The 19,623-nt window shown below is 33.3% G+C and overlaps 1 protein-coding gene across 10 annotated transcripts; it reads left to right on the top strand.

Annotated features, from left to right (window-relative positions):
* Nucleotides 1-2,274: 2,274 nt before the first annotated feature.
* LOC111992133 (uncharacterized) lies at nucleotides 2,275-19,157 on the top strand. 10 transcript variants are annotated; one of them, XM_065771570.1, is made up of 6 exons: nucleotides 2,275-2,655; nucleotides 2,789-2,895; nucleotides 3,792-3,994; nucleotides 4,446-4,540; nucleotides 5,458-5,520; nucleotides 19,046-19,157. In XM_065771570.1, exons 3-5 carry the CDS (start codon nucleotides 3,919-3,921, stop codon nucleotides 5,518-5,520), a joined length of 234 nt encoding a protein of 77 aa, XP_065627642.1. In that variant the 5' UTR covers nucleotides 2,275-2,655; nucleotides 2,789-2,895; nucleotides 3,792-3,918; the 3' UTR covers nucleotides 19,046-19,157. The 10 variants fall into 10 exon arrangements, 9 of the variants coding, with proteins under 9 accessions (XP_065627642.1, XP_065627640.1, XP_065627639.1 ...); XM_065771568.1 differs by lacking the exon at nucleotides 19,046-19,157 and adding an exon at nucleotides 15,895-16,340; XM_065771567.1 differs by lacking the exon at nucleotides 19,046-19,157 and adding an exon at nucleotides 6,733-7,588.
* The last annotated feature ends 466 nt before the right edge of the window (nucleotides 19,158-19,623 follow it).

Here is a 19,623-nt window from a genome sequence, read left to right as displayed (position 1 = left end):
GAAAGAAAAAATTTGAAACTTGTTTGGTGCTTGTATTGACTCAAATGTTACTTTTTGTATCTCATTGAAAGTGTAAGTTTTGGATTTGGCGTGGACAACTTAAGTGAATTGTTGTTTAAGGTGGAAAAAATTATTCAAAATTGAGAATTTTGGCCAAAATTTTGTGTCCTTATTTTTCATTTTCTATGTTTATTAAGTTAGTAAATTTTTTGGAGAAATAGTTGGAAGTTTGAGATAGTTTTGGTTTTTAAAGGAGGTGGAAGTCAAGAAATTTTAACAAAGTTAGGTTGGGCGAGAAGAAAAAGAATAAAGGAAGGCTATCACTTGAAAGCTACTTGGAAACCATTCATATGGGTTGCCTTTTTGGCATAAAGAGCAAATCAGGAACTGGGTTTACCTTAAATTGTTTGGCCTTCTTGTTTAGCTAGACTCATAGACATAATTATGACTTGAACATGTGTTTGCTTTAAACAAAAAAATTAANACAACCTTGCTTTTATTAAAAAAGAAAAAAGTGGAGCTACTTGTCACTTAAGAGTGATTGCTCTTGGCTATTACCATTCCTCTAATGGAACTTCAATTGATTAAAAAAAGTTCATCTTCTCCGATGGAAAACCAAAGTACTGTTTAATATATGGGTCTAGTTAATATATGCCCTAAGGGTATACTTTAGCCATCCATTTTTTAAAAGGGTTTATAAGGATTTGAAAAAAATTAAAAAAAAAAAAAGTTAATCACTTTTTCATTTTCTCATAAAAATTTCCCTAAATGGTTTCCTAACATTTACTCTAAGTCTCTGAGGGTATACATTAATAAAACTCTCTCTCTCTCTCTCTCTCTCTCTCTCTCTCTCTCTCTCTCTCTCTCTATATATATATATATATATTCTTTTTGACTTATCCAAAAATAAGGGATTAGATCTATGGACTAGAACATCTAGGAGAAAATAACATTTAGTCCAAACAAGGTAAACTGCTATTGAATTATATCCAGACAACTAGGGTTGGCCCTAGGCTAGGCCTCTTAGGCATCGCCTAGGGCCCCTACTAGAAAAAGCCCCAAATTTTGGGATAAAAATTGAATTTTTTTTTTTTAATTGAGATATAGGAAAAAAAAAATAGTTTTACATTTTCCCTCTACTTATAAGAAGTCCCAAAAAATTGAGTAATGCTAGAAATAATACAACTTTAAATATATAGGACTTACAAATATGTGTCACTGATCACAAAAAATAATTTCAGATAGGAAAACAACTATAAATTTTACTTCAAACCCTTTAAAAATTGATGTGACAATTAATATGATTTGTGGACATTAACAACCTATTAGTGATACATTTTTATAAGCCTCATGTTGTAAAATTTATAATATCTCTAACATCATTCATTCAAATACTTGTTTATTATTCTTCTAAAAAAAAACTTGTTTATTATCTTCTTGAAGTGTCACTAATCACATTTTTTGCTACATCATTTGTAAGTTTTTGTAGTAAAATTTGTTATAGTTTTAGCATTTCTTCAACCAAAAAAGAATATATATATATATATATATTACAAGATAAAAAGAATGGATTTTTGTAATAAAAAAATTATGATATTAAAAACTAGTTAAATATTATTTAAGTAATAACAAAAAGGCCACATTTAAATATATTGCCTTAGCCCCATTTAAATATATTCCTTAAGCTTCAAAGTTTTGTGGTCGCTCCTCACTACAAAAAACGCTAGCTATACAGGCTTTTTTTAACTGCGTTTATAAAAACGCGGCTATAGATACCCTATAGCCGCCTTTTTTTTATAAATGCAGTTAAAATTATGAACCTATAGCGTGTTTTACAAACACAGCTATAGGATAGTTCTGTAGCAGTGTTTTTAGTGTTTGCAGCAGTGTTTATCAACTAGGGCATATGGTCGCGTTTAAAAAACGCAACTATAGGTCCAGCCCAATTTTTTTTTTTTTTTTTAAAGAAGTTCTACAGCTGCATTTAGAAAATGCGACCATAGGTACACTTAAATCCATGTTTTACAAAAACATGACTATAGTGTTGCCTATAGCTGCGTCTTTTAATCATGGCTCTAGGTTGAACAATATAAATATATATATATATATATTTTAAAAGGGCCTATAGCGGCGTTTTGAAAATGCAGCTATAGCCTGCCTACAACTGTGTTTCTTTGAAATGCGGCTTCAAGCATGTCTATAGTTGCGTTTAAAGAAACACAACTACAGGTTTGGTATAAATTAAAAAAAAAAAAAAAAAAAAAAAAAAAAAAAAACACCTCAGAGTTCTCTCTCTCTCTAATCCGGTCTCTCACTTCTCTCTCACTCTCTCCCACCTCTCACCCTCTCTTCAATCTAAACAAGGCATAGCCTCCTAGCTCCGTTGTGAAGCCCAGCTGCCACCCCCGATGGTGGTTCCCAACCTCTCATCCTTTCTCTCTCTAAACTCGAGCCAAGCACTTCATATTTATCCAATCTCTCTCTCTAAAACCTAGAACTCAACTTCTCAATTTATTACCTAGAAGAGCCCCAAACAGCGCATGGAACATGAATCAGTGTCGTGGAGGTTAAAGGCTTCACGGATCTGCCAAGAACTGTGGTCGTGGTGACATGTGAGATCACATGTGGTGGCGCGTGACCCCGTGAACAACACAGGTATGACAGAGGGTAAGGTACTGGGATTTTTGTGCTTATGTGCCTGTGTTTGTGAAGGGGGAGGGACCTTGAGAGATAAATTTCTTTAGTTTTTTGTTGCATATCATAAATGTGTTTAGATTGGTATATGCAGATCCTGCGTTGCAATCATCGGAGCTGATTAGTGTGTGATTGTCGCCGATACTCACATGTCCTCCGGTTACAATATTCTCACCCGTGGTACTCCAAAATCTGCAAATTGTAAGCCCCCCCCCCCTTTTTCTTTTGTTCTCTATTTATTTCTTTGAAGTGTGGTGTTGGGTTTTTTTTTCGTTTGATTAGAAAGTTTTAGGATTGGTGGTTTATTGTTTCCAGGTTTGGGCTTTGAGCATCAAATCAAATTTTAGGGCTTTTGCTTAAAAGAAAGAAAAAATTTGAAACTTGTTTGGTGCTTGTATTGACTCAAATGTTACTTTTTGTATCTCATTGAAAGTGTAAGTTTTGGATTTGGCGTGGACAACTTAAGTGAATTGTTGTTTAAGGTGGAAAAAATGTATTCAAAATTGAGAATTTTGGCCAAAATTTTGTGTCCTTATTTTTCATTTCTATGTTTATTAAGTTAGTAAATTTTTTGGAGAAATAGTTGGAAGTTTGAGATAGTTTTGGTTTTTAAAGGAGGTGGAAGTCAAGAAATTTTAACAAAGTTAGGTTGGGCGAGAAGAAAAAGAATAAAGGAAGGCTATCACTTGAAAGCTACTTGGAAACCATTCATATGGGTTGCCTTTTTGGCATAAAGAGCAAATCAGGAACTGGGTTTACCTTAAATTGTTTGGCCTTCTTGTTTAGCTAGACTCATAGACATAATTATGACTTGAACATGTGTTTGCTTTAAACAAAAAAATTATTTTAGTATCATATTGCTCAGTCACATATTTTGGTGTGGATTTGTACTATCTAGGAGTTCATTTGTTTAGTTTTGGAAGAAATTTGGTTGTTACTACTATCACATAATTGATGTCTTGTACTAGCTCAGGATAGAAGGTAATTGATGAGTCCTTAAGTTAAAGGAAGAACAAAAAACTAAAAGAAATTTATCTCTGGGATTTTTGTGCTCATGTTAACATCCTGATGATCCAAAATCTGTTGAATGTGTGAAGCAATTGGAGCAGGTGGGGGAAAAAAAAACAATGTCGTTGTGTTCATCATTATCTTTATCTTTATCTTTATCTTTATCGTCTCTCAAATCTTTCTAGTTCTTACCGAAAACCAAACCCTTGAGCTTCAATGGCGTCTCAAGCTCACCTGTTACATATCGATTCAGAGCCTCCGCTGATGTTCCTGACTTTCTCTCTGCCGACTGGTACGCTTTTGATTCTGCGTATTGGATTGTTGGATTTTTATTTTTAGCTTTCTAAGTTGGACTTTTAAGATTATGTTACCTGTTACTAGAAGTCTTAAGCCTCGTAAAACAATGATAGGACTTAGGTGACACTGAATTCATGCCAATCCCCACTTAATAATACTATGTAGCATTGAAACTGAATTGATGTATTGAAGTACAATGACCAGCCCCGTCAAGATTATGGAATCGAGGTTATGTATAGGGTAATTTACAAATACTGGAACTCTTTTTTTCTTTGGCTGGTTTATGTTGATTAGAGATTAGTGTTCAATGTTAATAATGTTATCTTTTTCCATTACAGTTTGCTGGAATGAGGAAATTAAAAAAATTAATCATTATTACTATTAATACTATCCTTGTGTTTTAAACTTGATCCCTTTAAGTATCCAATTGTTCTTCTGTTTTTCAGCCTCAAGCTATCTTCAAAGTTTTGAACAGAACCCCACCCATACCAAAAACATTATCCTCAAAGGGAAAGGATTTCCTTCATTGTTGCTTTCGCAGGTACACTTAAATCTTTTTCTTTAGGATTTGATGATGAACTTGATTAAATCAAATGGGAAAGAAAACTCAATAATAATAATAATAAATAAAGGAAAGAGAATAATGACCTTAGCTGTGAAAGTGATGTGAAATGTAACTTCCACCCATGTCATTTCTTGGATTTTCACTTAACAAAAATTGTTCCTTACACACTTAAGCCTACAACAATTTAAGCTAAGAATGAAGTGCCAATAACTTCATCCTCATCTAATTAAAAAGAGGAATCTTTGGATTAGAAGTAAAGGAATGGCATAATTTATATATAAATATATATATATATATATGTGTGTGCGCGCGCGCGCGCACTCCTATATTAGTAAAACTAGGAGGAAGGTGGTTCTACTTTTACTTTATGTTATGATCATATTTATTATGGTTCCATATATATATTCTGCTAGCTTTTGTGTTGATTTGTTAAAAGTATTTTCATTTACTATATTTATGGAAGTGTGGACACATTTTCAATCCCATAAAGAATTGCAGACACAATTGAGAGGGGAAGTTGGAGGTCCTTTTCCATGAATGCAACTACTAAGATGTGTTTGGTTTGCCATATGTAACATCTTTATTGAGGACATTGTTAACCTTTTTATGCTTCATTGATCATAATCAAGACATGTAAAATGTCATCTACATGCTATTGTTTCATGTGCTCAGAATGAATTCAACCCATCTCTGATTTATATGGACCTATTAAAGAATCACACTTCTTTTGAGAAATTTCTTATGGCTAATTTTTTGATGTACAACTGGTACTTATTTGTACTATCTTGTTTTGAATGAGGAATTTAAAAAAATTAATCATTATTACTATTAATACTATCCTTGTGTTTTAAACTTGATCCCTTTAAGTATCCAATTGTTCTTCTGTTTTTCAGCCTCAAGCTATCTTCAAAGTTTTGAACAGAACCCCATCCATACCAGAAACATTATCCTCATAGGTAAAGGATTTCCTTCATTGTTGCTTTCGAAGGTACTCTTAAATCTTTTTCTTTTGGATTTGATGATGAACTTAATTAAATCAAATGGGAAAGAAAACTCAAAAAAATAATAATAAATAAAGGAAAGAGAATAATGACCTTAGCTGTGAAAGTGATGTGAAATGTAACTTCCACCCATGTCATTTCTTGGATTTTCACTTAACAAAAATTGTTCCTTACACACTTAAGCCTATAGCAATTTAAGCTAAGAATGAAGTGTCAATCACTTCATCCTCATCTAAGTAAAAAGAAGAATATTTGAATTAGAAGTAAAGGAATGGCATAATTTATATATATGCCTATATTAGTAAAACTAGGAGGAAGGTGGTTCTACTTTTACTTTATGTTATGATAATATTTATTATGGTTCCATATATATATTCTGCTAGCTTTTGTGTTGACCTATTAAAAGTATTTTCATTTACTATATTTATGGAAGTGTGGACACATTTTCAACCCCATAAAGAATTGCGGACACAATTGAGATGGGAAGTTGGAGGTCCTTATCTATGAATGCAATTAGTAAGATGTGTTTGGTTTGCTTTATGTAACACCTTTATTTTTTATTTTGAGATAGGTAGAAAGTTAAGAAGGTGAAGTTAGTATTCAAATCAAATACATGAGATACTATATATATAAAAAATACCATTAAAAAATTGAGCTATCACTATAACCCATGTAACATCTATTTTTATTATGTAGATAATAAAAATATTTAAATTATATTGTAGAATCGGTGTCATGTGTCATGTGTATAACTTTTATATAACGAAATTTATAATATCTAAAATCGGAGATTCAACAGCTTATATATGGACAATAGTAGAGCTGTAGATGGTAGCTAGATCTACTTCTAATGGTCCTTTGAACGTGCTGGTGTTGAAACGTGTTAAGGGTAGAACAAATGAGAAGAGTATAGATGTCACCACACTTGATTGGAATGTGAGTTTTATCTCACTATTCTGACTTAAGTTCATAATAGCTGCTAATTATGCTCTAGATGAACCCACACTATTGTTTAGTTATACCATCAAAGTTTATGATAAGTTATGATTTTTCTAATAACATTAGTGTTGGCTTATTCCATGACAAACAGTGTTGTAATTGCAATAATTTATTTCCTTGTATTTTTGTGGGATTTATTTGTAATGGGTTTAGTATTAAGCGATGAAGATTTGATCAAGACAACTAAAGGTCACATGAGAAGCACATGCAAGAAGGTGAAGAGTCAAGCCAGCTGTCCAGAGAGTACAGTCTATCAATTGGCTCACTTGTGACTAGGGTTACCACTCGCACTAGTTGCGAGTGAGTCGCGAGATGCCCCTATTTTGCTGAAACACATGACCTTTTGTATTCTCCTCACACATACTATATACCCTTATTAGCCACAGAAATTGTAAGGAGCCTATTGAGAGAAAAACCCTAAGAAAGGTTTCTACAATACACCCACCTTATTATAGAGAGAGCTACTCATTCTTAGAGAGAAATATTTGTAGTCTCTTCTCCTTCACTATCCTATTGTTATACCCATTGAGAGGAGATTTGTATCCAGACACAACCCATACCCATTTAAAGTGTTGAAAGTGTTTTTGGAGTTTGGGAAGTATTGGAAGCTGCCAAGAATGGCGGATTCAATATGGAGCTTATTGCAAGATCCGGAAAGCTAGAGAAGACACAGTTAGGCTTAACCTTGTTGGAGCAAGAAGCTTGGAGGGCTTAGGTGCATCGAGTAGGTTAGGCTTTGAGGGTCTATTGCTATTCATGTATCCCAACTAATTTTCTAGTAAATCATTTTACTACTTGGAGGGTGACGGAGAGGTTTTTCGCCGAGTTCTTTGATTTCCTCTTCGATAACACGTGCCAGTGTTATCTTTGTATCTGATTCTCTCTTCCCTACTCTTTTCCTTTTAATTGCTGCTGTGTTTGTGATTAATTATGATTTAGAGTGTTTTGCCAATTTGGGTATAGCTTATATTTATTATTCCGCACATATACTGTTTGAGTATAAGCTTGTGTTGGTTATTTTGAAGCTTATGTTTTACACACCAAGTGCACTTTCAATTTAGTTATACTATTATTTAGTCATAAGCTTTATTTTTTTCAAACTTAGCTTTATTTTTCAAGTTTGCATGTCATAGAACATGGTGCTTTATTTTTAGGGCTGATACTTGGTTTGGATTGGAATTATCTCCTAAGAGCCTTGCTTCTAAAGCTTAGAATGAAATAGTCCAATGCTAAAAGAGTGCCCAATTGCCAAGAATTTAATACGGTCCATGTTTTTAAAAACATAGAAAAAAAAAAAAAAAAACCCTATAGCCGCGTTTTTAAAAATGTGGCTATAGACAAAAACCCTATAGGAGGCTTTAGCCGCATTTCTTAAATGCAGCCCAAACATGGTCTATAGCCCCGTTTTTAAGCAGCTATAGGTCCCAGCCTATAGCCGCATTGTTTTAAGCAGCTATAGGTCACAGCCTATAGCCGCGTTTAAAAAAATGCGGCTATAGACCCACAAGAGCTATAGTCGCGGAGTTTAGGCCGCATGTGTAAATGCGGCTATAGACCAAACAGGCTTATAGCCATGTTTTTAGGGTCTATAGCCGAAATGCGGCTATAGGCCTTGTTTTTTGTAGTGCTTGTAGACGACTATGAAACTATGAGGGCGGTTTGTCCCCACCTTTTGTCCTAATGGAAAAGGACAAAGATAATAGAACAAAATTAAAAATCTGTGGAGGTGGATATCTTTATTTGACGATGTAGACAAAGCCATAGCCTTTCATATTAGTTCATTCTAAGCCCCAAAAATAAAAGTTACCCTTGTTTTGTTCAATACTTCATTCAATGTATTACTGTTAAAGACATTTTATGTTTTCGAATGAGTGTGATATTGACTCAATTTAGAGGACTTTATTATTTCCGTGCAGAATTTTAGGGGCAAGTAATAATTAATAAGTTGCAAGAATGATTTAAGGGGAATGGTTAAGACACATTTCGTACTTTATTAAATAACATTTTTATACATTTATAAAAAAAATAAAGTGATTGATATGTGTGTAATTTTTTTTTTTTTTTTTTTTTTTGCACATTCGACCACTATGAATTTGTGCAAGCTAATGGATTATTAACAAATGAATTTTCTTATTTTTGAAAGATATGTATTACAATTCATAAGTGACCACACTTATATATTAATCTTTAATATGTGTCCTTAGAACACTCATTAATAAGACTAGTATAAAACACAATACGAAAGACAATTTTTTTTTTTGCATTAATTGGACTAGTATGTGACTATGTTCCAAGTGAAATTCTAGAGTTTCTTGATCGAATCCCAATATAATCACTATATGTGAATGTGATCTTGTGCATAATCTCAATCAAGATCTTTTGCACAAACAAAGCTAATCTATTCAAATATTAGTATAACTTACTATCAAGAATAGAAAAATAGGTGTTTGTAACTTGGAAATGGTCAATGGCCTTGTTTTGATAATCTTGTTAATTATTTTTACTTAATGCCTCAAGAAGGATGATGGGTAATTTGTCATTATTATTCCTCCTCAAGTCTTAGAGCAATCTATTTGAATTCCTGCTTTATGAAATAGATTAAATGGTAAAACCAATCAATCAAGTGCTTGCCAAAAAATAGAAGAACTCAGAGGTGGCACCGACTTAATGATGCCAATGCTTAAGTCGGTAGGATTTTGGTAGGTGAATTTAGTGACAGCAAGGAAATTTTTTCATACCTACTCTTGATTTGGATTTCTCAATATATAGGCTTGTCCTCGAGAAATTATTAGGTCTACTGGGAAGACTGCTGACGTGGTACCTAACCTCCCAACCAATAAAATACTATTATTTATACAAATGTGACATCACCCAGTAATTTTTATTTTTTATTCATTGTACTGATTAGGAATCTCACTCATATATTTGCATAGATGGCATCATCTCGTTAGTTGGGAGGACCATATCAGCAGTCCTCCCAATGTACTTAATAATTTCTCTCCTTGTCCTCGGAGCAATTCCCCTTTATTTAAGTCATTTCCTTTAATTTGGCTATAATAGGCCTATAATAAGGGATATTGGCCTGACTTTTTTCCCTTGGTTATGGTTGAGATCTTTTAGCAAATAAGTGTAATTAAGTTCTCATAATGGTATTCTCAAAAAAAAAAAAAAAAAAAATCTCATAATGGAAGTAAAATCACAATGATTTCCCAAGATATCGTGCTCAAATCTATGGTGATTAGGACCTTGTTCTTGAGGGATTGATATTTGGTACAATAATTTAAATATCTTTCAAGGGTTAAAGATTGAAAGTTAAAAAAAAAAAAAAAATCATTTCTAATATTCTTCATTGGATAAAAAAATTTGTCAACCTTCTAACTTTTTTTCCTTTTTTTTTTTTTTTTTAAAGTTAAAAAAAAAAAAAAAATCATTTCTAATATTCTTCATTGGATAAAAAAATTTGTCAACCTTCTAACTTTTTTTCCTTTTTTTTTTTTTTTTAATTCTCTCATCGGTGTAATTGCATGATGCAATAGCTAGGATACAAATCTGTGTTCAAGTTCTTCATGCCAGCCTATTGAGTTATAGCTTTTGTCCTCAATCATGGTATTCCTTGGTTTCAGACCATATGAGGTGGAGAGATTTCTTGGTCCAGCTTTTTATCTAGTTGGTCCAACCTATTTGAAGTAGAGGCATAGCATGGTGATAATCTTTGAATCACCACTAACCTTCAAATTGTCTTACATAAGGGTTTGTTCCTACTTAGTACTGATCCTTGCCATGTAAAATCTATTTCCAAGTTGAATTGCATTGGTGCCTATACTCTATGTGGTGAATAAATTTTTAGGTTGCTCAAAGTGTATTTATTTGTAAAGTTGGAATCGAGTAAATTGCAAGATTTATTGGCTAATTTTGCAAGGCTTGATCGATCGAACCTCTTGCAGATTAATTTTCTGCAGATTTTTTCCAACACAACCCAAGCCTGGTTTGACATGTAGGGTTTTATATTTTACACCAAGTATAAAAGGAAAAGTCCTAGCTACGTTTTAGATGTTGTCGATGTGCTATGTGTTAAATCTCTTGTGAGATCTAGAGGTGTTTACCTTCATATATACTTAGGGTTATCAAGATTCATGTCAAGAATTTGGTGATCACTTCAGTTGTTGCATAAAGAATTACAAGAAGATCCGAAACCTTTGAGTGGAGTCTCAAAGTCACAAGTGGGAGTATTTGTGGTTGCAGTAGATCAAGGAAAGAAGTAGTCAGTGCACTTGGAGTTGTCACGTGGTCGTGATAGTAAGTTTTTCATATAAGGTAGCAATAGGATGTTAGTAGTCTAAGTTCTATTGTAAAAATTTCAATTCTTTCATAGTGGATCTGTTTTACCTTAAGAATAATTAGGTTAAATCCTCCCCAGGTTTTTTACCGATTTGGTTTTCTTGGGTTATCATACCGTATGTTATTTATTTTTTTACATTACTTATATGATATGATTTGAGTGTGTTAACCTAGATCTAAATAATTTATCTAAGTAATCACTTAGCTAAATAACTAGGTTAAACAACTTGTGTTTTAAAAGGTCTAAAAATGTACAAGTGATATTAGAGCGGGTTGGCTCTTGTATTTAGATCTTTTGATCTAAGAATAGATCCTAAACCCCTGTTGTCATGGAACACAGTCACTTTCTTGTGATCCCTTCTCACTTTGATGGGAACAACTATGCCTACTGAAAAATAAGGATAAAAACATTCTTGAAATCTATTGATAAGAGAGTTTGAAATTCTGTTGAATACGGATGGGAGAAACTGACTACTCTTGTAAACGAGTGGCAAACTTCTTAGAAAGAAGTAGTCGCTTTTAATAGCAAAGCCATGAATGCTATTTTTAATGTTGTTTCTATAGAGAAATTCAAGAGGATCTCAAATGTTGAGGTTGCTCATACTTCATGGAATATTCTCCAAACTGTGCATGAAGCCACGAAAGCAGTTAAGATTAACAAACTGTAGCAGTTAACTACCAGATTTGAAAGTATTAGAATGTCTGATGATGAATATTTTGATGAATTCTATGCTAAACTGAATGATATTGTTAACTTTGCTTATAATTTGGGTGAAATTTATGATCAGCCTAAGATTGTTAAGAAGATACTTAGATCCTTGACTGAGAGCAAGGATGTGGACTCCATCCCTATTGATGAGCTTGTAGGATCTCTCCAGTTCTATGAGCTAGACCTACCTAAGACAAAAAAAATCTAAATCAATGGCTCTTAAGTCAATTGATGACGTTGATGGTAATAGATTTGATGATGAACTCTCTTCTACTGAGATTGCATATCTTGTCAAGAACTTCAAAAACTTTCTTAAGAATAACAACAGAAGGGCAAGAGGTAAAAACAATGTTAAACCTAAGAATTTTAAGAGGAATGAACATACTAAAGTGAATAATATTGATAAATCTAAAGAAAAAGTAGTTCAAACCTCTAATAATTCCAAGAGTCAACAATATTTTGGTTGTCAAGGGTATGGTCATGTGAAATTAGAATGTCCTACATTCTTGAGATCAAAGGGTAAAGCTATGGCTGTAACCTTTAGTGATGATAAAGTTTCTGATCATGAGTTTGGTAGTGAAGAGGATGGAATTTCCATTGCTTTCACAACTACTACTATAGTTGATGAAAGTGTTGTGGTTGATGGGAACCCTTTTGATGGGGAACTCTCTGAGAATGCTGATTTGCAAGAAGCTTATAATAAGTTTTGTAAGGTTGCTGCAAAGGATACTATGAATGTTAACATAGGTTTGAAAAAAATTGCTTCTCTTGAACTTGGTAAGAAAAATTTGCTGTTGAAATTGTTTAATGCTAATGAATTGATTAATAAGGTAAACACTGAAAACATGCTATTGCTTGATAAAGTTAAGAATTTGGAACTAGAATTATCTGTTGCAAGAGAACAAACAAATAGGTATGCTAGTTCTAAACTTGAACACATGTTGAGTATTCAGAAGTCTCCTTTAGACAAAACTAGTCTAGGTTTTGAAGATAGCATCTCTGTGTCTAAAACTCATTCCACAAACTTTGTTTCTTCTTCTAAGCCCCCCAAGAGTGAGATTATCAAACTAATAGAAGTTACACCACCTCCTATGAAGATTAGGGTTGATCTTAAAGAGTCAAAGCCTAAGAATCCTATTCTCCCTAAGGATAAGTTACATGATAGACCTTTATGGGTTTGTCATTTTTGTGGAAAGACTGGACATATATGTCCAAACTGTTTCAAGTTGCAAGCTATAAAGCGAGAAAATAAACCAAAAGTACCCATGCCTTAATCACAAGATCCTATGGTACTTATTGGTGAGTTGCTAAAAGCGTTAAACCTTTATTCCAATCCTGAAATTGCACATCATTCTAATATAAATAATAACTCCAATGCTAGAGTTGCATCTAAAAGGTTTTGGATGCAAAAAGCTCAATCTAATTGAGTCTTTTTGACATGGTCCTTGTTCTTCATCTCTATATTCTTTGCGACCATTCTCCTTTTGTTGTATATTTTTTTATTGTTTTTAGGATTTGCATTGTATAACATTCATGCATTTCGTGATAGGTCATTTTTGTTATTCCTTTTATAAATAAAAATAAAATGGGAAGGAAGGAAAAATGTGTTTTGCATTATTTCTCTTGAACTTGTAATCAAGACTAGCCATATTATCTTTACATAACATGCTTGTGTACTTTGTTTAGCTTGGATGAGCTTATTTTACTGCACTTTGCTGGTTTTGACAGTATAGGGCATGTTGTGTGGGAATTGTTTATAGTTTTTGATCACATGATCTTGATTTTGAAGTCACATGCTTTTGATTGTAAGGACTAAAAAATCCTAAAAGAATGGCATAAATAACCATCTCACAACTGTTTACTAGCCAATCATGAATACCTTAGTGCACATTATATGATTTTGTACTCGAGAAAGTGTAGCATATGTACAAAAAGAATATAAGGTTAAGTATCAGATTAATGCTAAAATTGGTGTGTACATTATTAGGCTATAATAAATTCACATTGAAATAAAATTGGTGTGTACATTATGAGGCAAAATAAGAAACTTACATGATTGCAAGCTTGTTTTTTAGGAGACGTAAGAGTTATATGATGTAACTTTTTAAGTGATAGTCACTTTCAAACTTATGTGATGACTTTTGTAGAAATTGTGATTGATCACTATTTACTTATCACCTCACATGTATCTCATGCTTTTACTAATTGCACACACTACACAAGTTATTCTTTGCTAAACTTAGTACATGATATTGTGTGTGAATTTGTTTTGGCCATTCAAAATGATATATTCCTTGTTTTTAATGCAAAATGTGTTTTAGGTTTGAGTTTTTGAGGACAAATTGATTCAAATATGTGTTTTTAGGAGATCTGTGTTGAATTTAAGTGTTTTTGAAAAAATTTTAATCTCATACTCATGCATTTCATTCATGAAATATTATGCTTTGAAGTGTTCCTGCATTAAATTGCTCATTTTTCAAAAATTTGAGTTTTCTAGATTTTCGATCGATCGAAGTTGTTGCTTGACCAATCGAAAATGTGATAAAAGTTTAGGTTTGAATTTGCCTAGCTTAATCGGTGCTCGATTGATGTTGGATCGATTGAAACTGCTTTTCGATTGTTTGAATCTAATTTTCGACTGATCGAAATTCAAACAGTGAGTTTTTTTAAAAAGGTTTCCTCTTCACGTGCTCTTCACTTTCTTTAAACTTTTTCAAAAACTTTCTCACTATTCTCTCCTCAACCGTTCCAATCTAAAACTTTTTGTCGTTTTCTGCCTTAAATCATCAAGGGTTTTTGTCTTCAAGTGCTTGTAAGTCTCTTTTACCTTTTCTTTTTCAATTTATTCATATTTTTCATGCATTTTCCTTAAAATTTTCAAACTAATGATTTTTGGGGTTTTTGAATTTTGGGTTGTTTTTATTCACATTTGATCATTGGCTTTTTGTCTTTAGATGGTATAAACATGATCCTTATGCATTAATTTGATCAATTTTGTGAATTTGAAAAAAAAAATTGAAATTCTAGGGCTTGAAACTTTGTGAAATTGGGGTTTTTGTTCAATTGGGCTTAAATTGGTAAAAGTGACCTGTGTAATTGATTGATTAACTCATTATATGATGTTTTCCAACTAGTATGATGATTAATTGCTTAATTTGGTTCATTTTTTTGAAATTGGGTTTCTCAAATTTTGGGGTCTTTGGTCTAAAACTCTATGTTCAAGTCAATTGATGGATTATGGAGTAAAATTGAACAAATTTCAATGCATTAAAGCATGCATCATATGTGCATTCAACACATACATCATATAGATTGTTATTTATTGAGATTTCTATGCTTTAACTCTCTCTAATGTAGTCTGCCCTTGTGATTTCCTTTTGTTTTTGTTTTCCTTTTTGTCTACTCTCTTAGCATTATGGTTAGGAAAACTAGAGCAAATAAGAAAACCACCACCACCTCTACCCTTGTTTTTGAGAGTGGTAGGTTTAGAATCGAGAAAAATAAAAAAACCTATGAGAACCTTATATCCATAGGTTAGTTTGGGCTGAGCGTAAGGTGATTCTAAATACGTTAGATCTAGTGATTAGGAGGAACTTTAAGAGTCGGTGTTGGTTACCTCTTTTAGATATAGAGCATCATCCTCCTACTACCTTGATTAGAGAGTTCTATTCGAACCTCTCTGTTCACTCCAATGATTCCAACACTCAAGTTGTGAGGAGTTAGATAAGGGGTGAAGAGTATGTCATTACACCCTAAGTAGTGGCCTTTACTCTTTGTGTACCTTTGGTACGGCAGCCTATGTATCCTTACACTGAGACCCCTCCGCTTGATGATATTATGTCCTTACTCACTGGTACTACCATTAGATGGGGTACTGATCCTCGGATCACATGAGCTTACTGAGCTCAATTATCTATTTTTTCAAATATTTTGTCATTCCATTTGGCCTATCTCTCATTTACACACTATCCCTCTTGAGAGATGTGCGTTTTTGTACGCTCTCGTCACCAATGCTCCTATGAGTTTTCCTACTCTTTTCATTCGTTCTTTGGTTGAGGTTCATATGAATAGTGCTAAATCTCATGGTCTTTTCTTTCCTATTTTCATTCATAGGATTTTATTAGACTTAGGTTTAGAGGATTTTCTTACATCTGAGCCTGTCCACATTATTGCTCCTATAAGTGCCACCTTCCTTAGGCAAAAAGTGGCTCAAATGAAAGCTAGCTCTAAACGCCCTAGAGTAGAGTCTTCCACAGGTGATGCATCTCGGCCTCTTTCTTCAGGTGATCCTTCTGCTGAAGAGTTTGTCGATCCCACTACAACTGTTGATCCTCCACCTTCTTCTTTGAGTGATTCATCCATTCGAAGTATGTTGGATACTGTCATGACCGTTTAGGCAGCACATGGACAGATTTTGTTGGATGTGCTCACCGAGCTTCAGGCTTTGCGTGATAATTTGGCTAGTGCTCGATGCTTTTCTCCACCACCTCCTTTTGATGATGAGTCCTAATTGACCTTTGTCAATTTGTCACAAAAAGGGGAGTACATATTAAGTTTATGCATGGAGATAGGGGGAGTTTTTTTCTATTAAATTGTATCTAGGAGTTTCATGATGTATATTTTATTTTGGCTCATGATGTATTTGTTTTGGAGATGATGTATTTTTTATGAGTTGTATATGTTAGGGGGAGACACTATGTTTTATGTTTCTTTTCATGTTTCTTGTTTCACATGTGATACATTGGTTATTGATTTATATTATGAGGTTATTCATGGTATATGTCTTTTATTTTCTGTTGTGTGAAATCAAGAATTTATTTTGTTTTTACTTGTATTTTCCACACATTTGTTTATGTGTTTGTTGAGTGTTTCAGAAATATACAGGTTTATTCAGTCGTGCTGTTGTCTACACTAGTAATTGATAGATAGTAGTTAGGTTGAATTGTTTTTGGGTGTGTTAATTTTTTAAAGGGCTATTTGTAACTTTGAGCATTTCAGTGTTGTGATGTGTTTCGTCACGAATTGGCAAATGGGGAGTTTGTTAGGTTCTAAGACTTTAGGAATTAAATGTATTAGAACTTCAATATGTAATGTGTTGGCAAACCATGATCAAAACTTAGAGTCCAGATTTAGGTTGCTCAAAGTGTGTTTGTTTGTAAAGTTAGAATCAAGTGAATTGTAGGATTTATAGACTAAATCTACAAGGCTCGATCGATCGAACCTTGTGTAGATTAATTTTCTGCGGATTTTTTCCAACTCAGCCCAAGCTCGATTTGACGTGTAGGGTTTTATATTTTACTCCAAGAATAAAAGGAAAAACCCTAGCTACGTTTTAAATGTTGTTGATGTGCTGTGTGTTAAATCTCTTATGAGATCTAGAGGTGTTTACCTTCATACACACTTAGGGTTATCAAAATTCATGTAAAGAACTTGGTGATCGCTTCAGTTGCTACATAAATTACAAGAAGATCTAAAACATTTGAGTGGAGTCTCCAAGTTACAAGTGGGAGTACTTGCGGTTGCAGTGGATCAGGGAAAGAAGTAATCCGTGGACTTGGAGCTATCACGTGGTCGTGGTAGTAAGTTTTCTACACGAGGTAGCAATAGGATGTTAGTGGTTTAAGTTCTATTGTAAAAACTTCAATTCTTTCATAGTAGATCTGTTTTACCTTGAGAATAACTTGGTTAAATCCACCCCAAATTTTTTACTGGTTTGGTTTTCCTGGGTTATCATATCGTGTGTTATTTATTTTTTTGCATTACTTACATGATATGATTTGATTGTGTTAACCTAGATCTAAATAATTTATCTAAGTAATCACTTGACTAAATAACTAGGTTAAAAACTTGTGTTTTAAGGGGTCTAAAAACATACAATTCTCACACTCAATTTCACAACTTGTTTATTTATATGATTGCGAGTGACTAATGTAAAGTGGTGGGTCACAACAAGCAACAAATTCTGATTACTCATAATCATATAAGTCAGAAGGTTGTGAAATGAATAATACTGGTGTCACATATAACTTGTGCCACAATTGAATGGTAGAGGTCTGTCCCCACATGGGTCCACCATTACACCACTATCACTCTCAACTCACCACACAAGCGAGTTGTGGCACAAATTGTACCATTTTTAGTGACACTATCATGAATCTTATGAAATTAGCCAATTAAGTTTAATTTTTAGAATAATTTAGATACGAAAAGAACAGAAAAAATGAAAAAACTAAAATGGTGTGTTAATTAAACTTGTTTATCCCATGGGCATAGTGTGGTAAAATGGTAAGAGAACATTGGATCTAGAAGTGGCCAGATGTGATGATCATAGAGGTATCAAGAAAAGGGTCTTACCATCATGTAACCAAAGTATTTCCAAAATCTTGATAAGTGATAATTTAAAGAAAATAAATATATAAAAAAGCAAGTGACAAACCAACAAATGACCCATGGGCTCAATGGAAAACTATTCCTACCAAATGGATCAACCGATCAGCATAGAAAACAAAGTCATGCTTCGTTGTTTGAGCATCATAAGGGTATGCATTCCCCGTATCTGCATGAGGACAGGAACAGTTATAAGACTCAAAGAACCATGCTACATTAACCTTTATAAGAACATCGACTTTGAAGCTTCAGTAAATCTATTACACATGCTGATGATGCCAAAATCGTCAGTTGGGTCACTCGTCCAATTTAGAGTATTAGACGATCTTGTAGGACCTGCAAGATAAAGGAGAGATAGATCAAAGAGACCATCGGGTTGTGCCCAGTGGGGGGAGTTTCCAATGCTTAAGTTAGTATCAGCCTATATCTTTCATATATAGATAGTGTTTTATAGTAATTTTTACGTACCTTCGCTAGTGAGACAGATTTTCCCTTTTATAGATGACTTAGGTAGCTGTTGTATATAAATTAGGATGATTATTACCTTAATTGTAACGTTATTTGTCTTGATGAGAGTTTAAGACCTTTGATGGTCGTTATTGAATTTGTTGAGCGGTTATCTTTGATGGCCTACTAATGATGCAAGGTCATCCATATTAATGGACTTAATGATTTTTTTGGACTCATCACATACCAATTAATATACTACGTATAATTCAACACTAAAATCTCTTTTTATTCATGGCCTCCAATTGAATAAAAGCTTCACCCTTTCTAAAAGGTAAGGAAAAATTTTGTTATGCATACACTAATACACACAATCTTGCACATACATTAAAAATAAAAAAGAACTCAACTCACCATTTCAAGTGTAATAGATGGTTCTTTTTTAAAAAGGGTATAGAAAAGACAATCCTCCAAGCTACGGATTTTTACAATCCAACTAAAGTCTCTAGTTGAATAAGAAATTTGGGATTTGATTCCTATTTACACAAAATTTATTGATATTTTGATCTAATGATAAAGAACTACTATCATCAGGAGCAGATTGAAAGTGGAACTACAGACTCTGACTTTGAGAAGAAGAAGCAAGAGGGCTCATTGTTCCAATGGTCACAAGATCAACGGTAACTATGGTTTTGAAAAGAGCTTAAAACGCTGGTGTTTAACTAAATGAGGAATGACATCGTTTTACTTATGCTTGTTTATTTAAGATACGAGACTACGTCATTTTCGCACAGCTTCTCTCACTCAACAAGTCTGGAATTGCTCTAGCATGTCTTAAAGATCCAGATATTTCTTCTCCATTAATTGTAGACATTTTGTTTATGATATACGACTGTACTTCTGTTAGAGATTGTTAGATTGGAATCTTCTAGAGTAGTTACAATCTATGTAATGTATAAATAGAGAGTGAGGATTATGTATTCATTTAAGAAAGCTTGAATAAAATTTCAGTTTTTGTTTTCCTTATCTCTGGTTCTCTCACTATTCACCATTGATAAACCTTCAAGCTTTCTTTTCTTTCATGGTATTAGAGCCTGAATCCATGGCTTCCTTTACACCTATGAGCACGACTCCACCACCACCACAAACCACTGCAACAATCACTGCTACTCAATCAC

This window comes from Quercus suber, unplaced genomic scaffold, assembly GCF_002906115.3.
Source record: "Quercus suber isolate HL8 unplaced genomic scaffold, Cork oak 2.0 scaffold_46, whole genome shotgun sequence".
In the NCBI taxonomy this organism is placed as follows: Eukaryota; Viridiplantae; Streptophyta; class Magnoliopsida; order Fagales; family Fagaceae; genus Quercus; species Quercus suber.
The sequence above is the reverse complement of the archived record's forward strand: the minus strand, read 5'-3'. Positions and strand labels throughout refer to the sequence as shown.

Excerpts from the sequence above, each read along its gene's own strand:
- LOC111992133 (XM_065771570.1), top strand. The coding sequence starts at position 3,919 with ATGGCGTCTCAAGCTCACCTGTTACATATCGATTCAGAGCCTCCGCTG. Across the intron at positions 3,995-4,445 it reads GACTTTCTCTCTGCCGACTG|CCTCAAGCTATCTTCAAAGT; the intron begins GTACGCTTTTGA and ends TCTGTTTTTCAG. Across the intron at positions 4,541-5,457 it reads CTTCATTGTTGCTTTCGCAG|CCTCAAGCTATCTTCAAAGT; the intron begins GTACACTTAAAT and ends TCTGTTTTTCAG.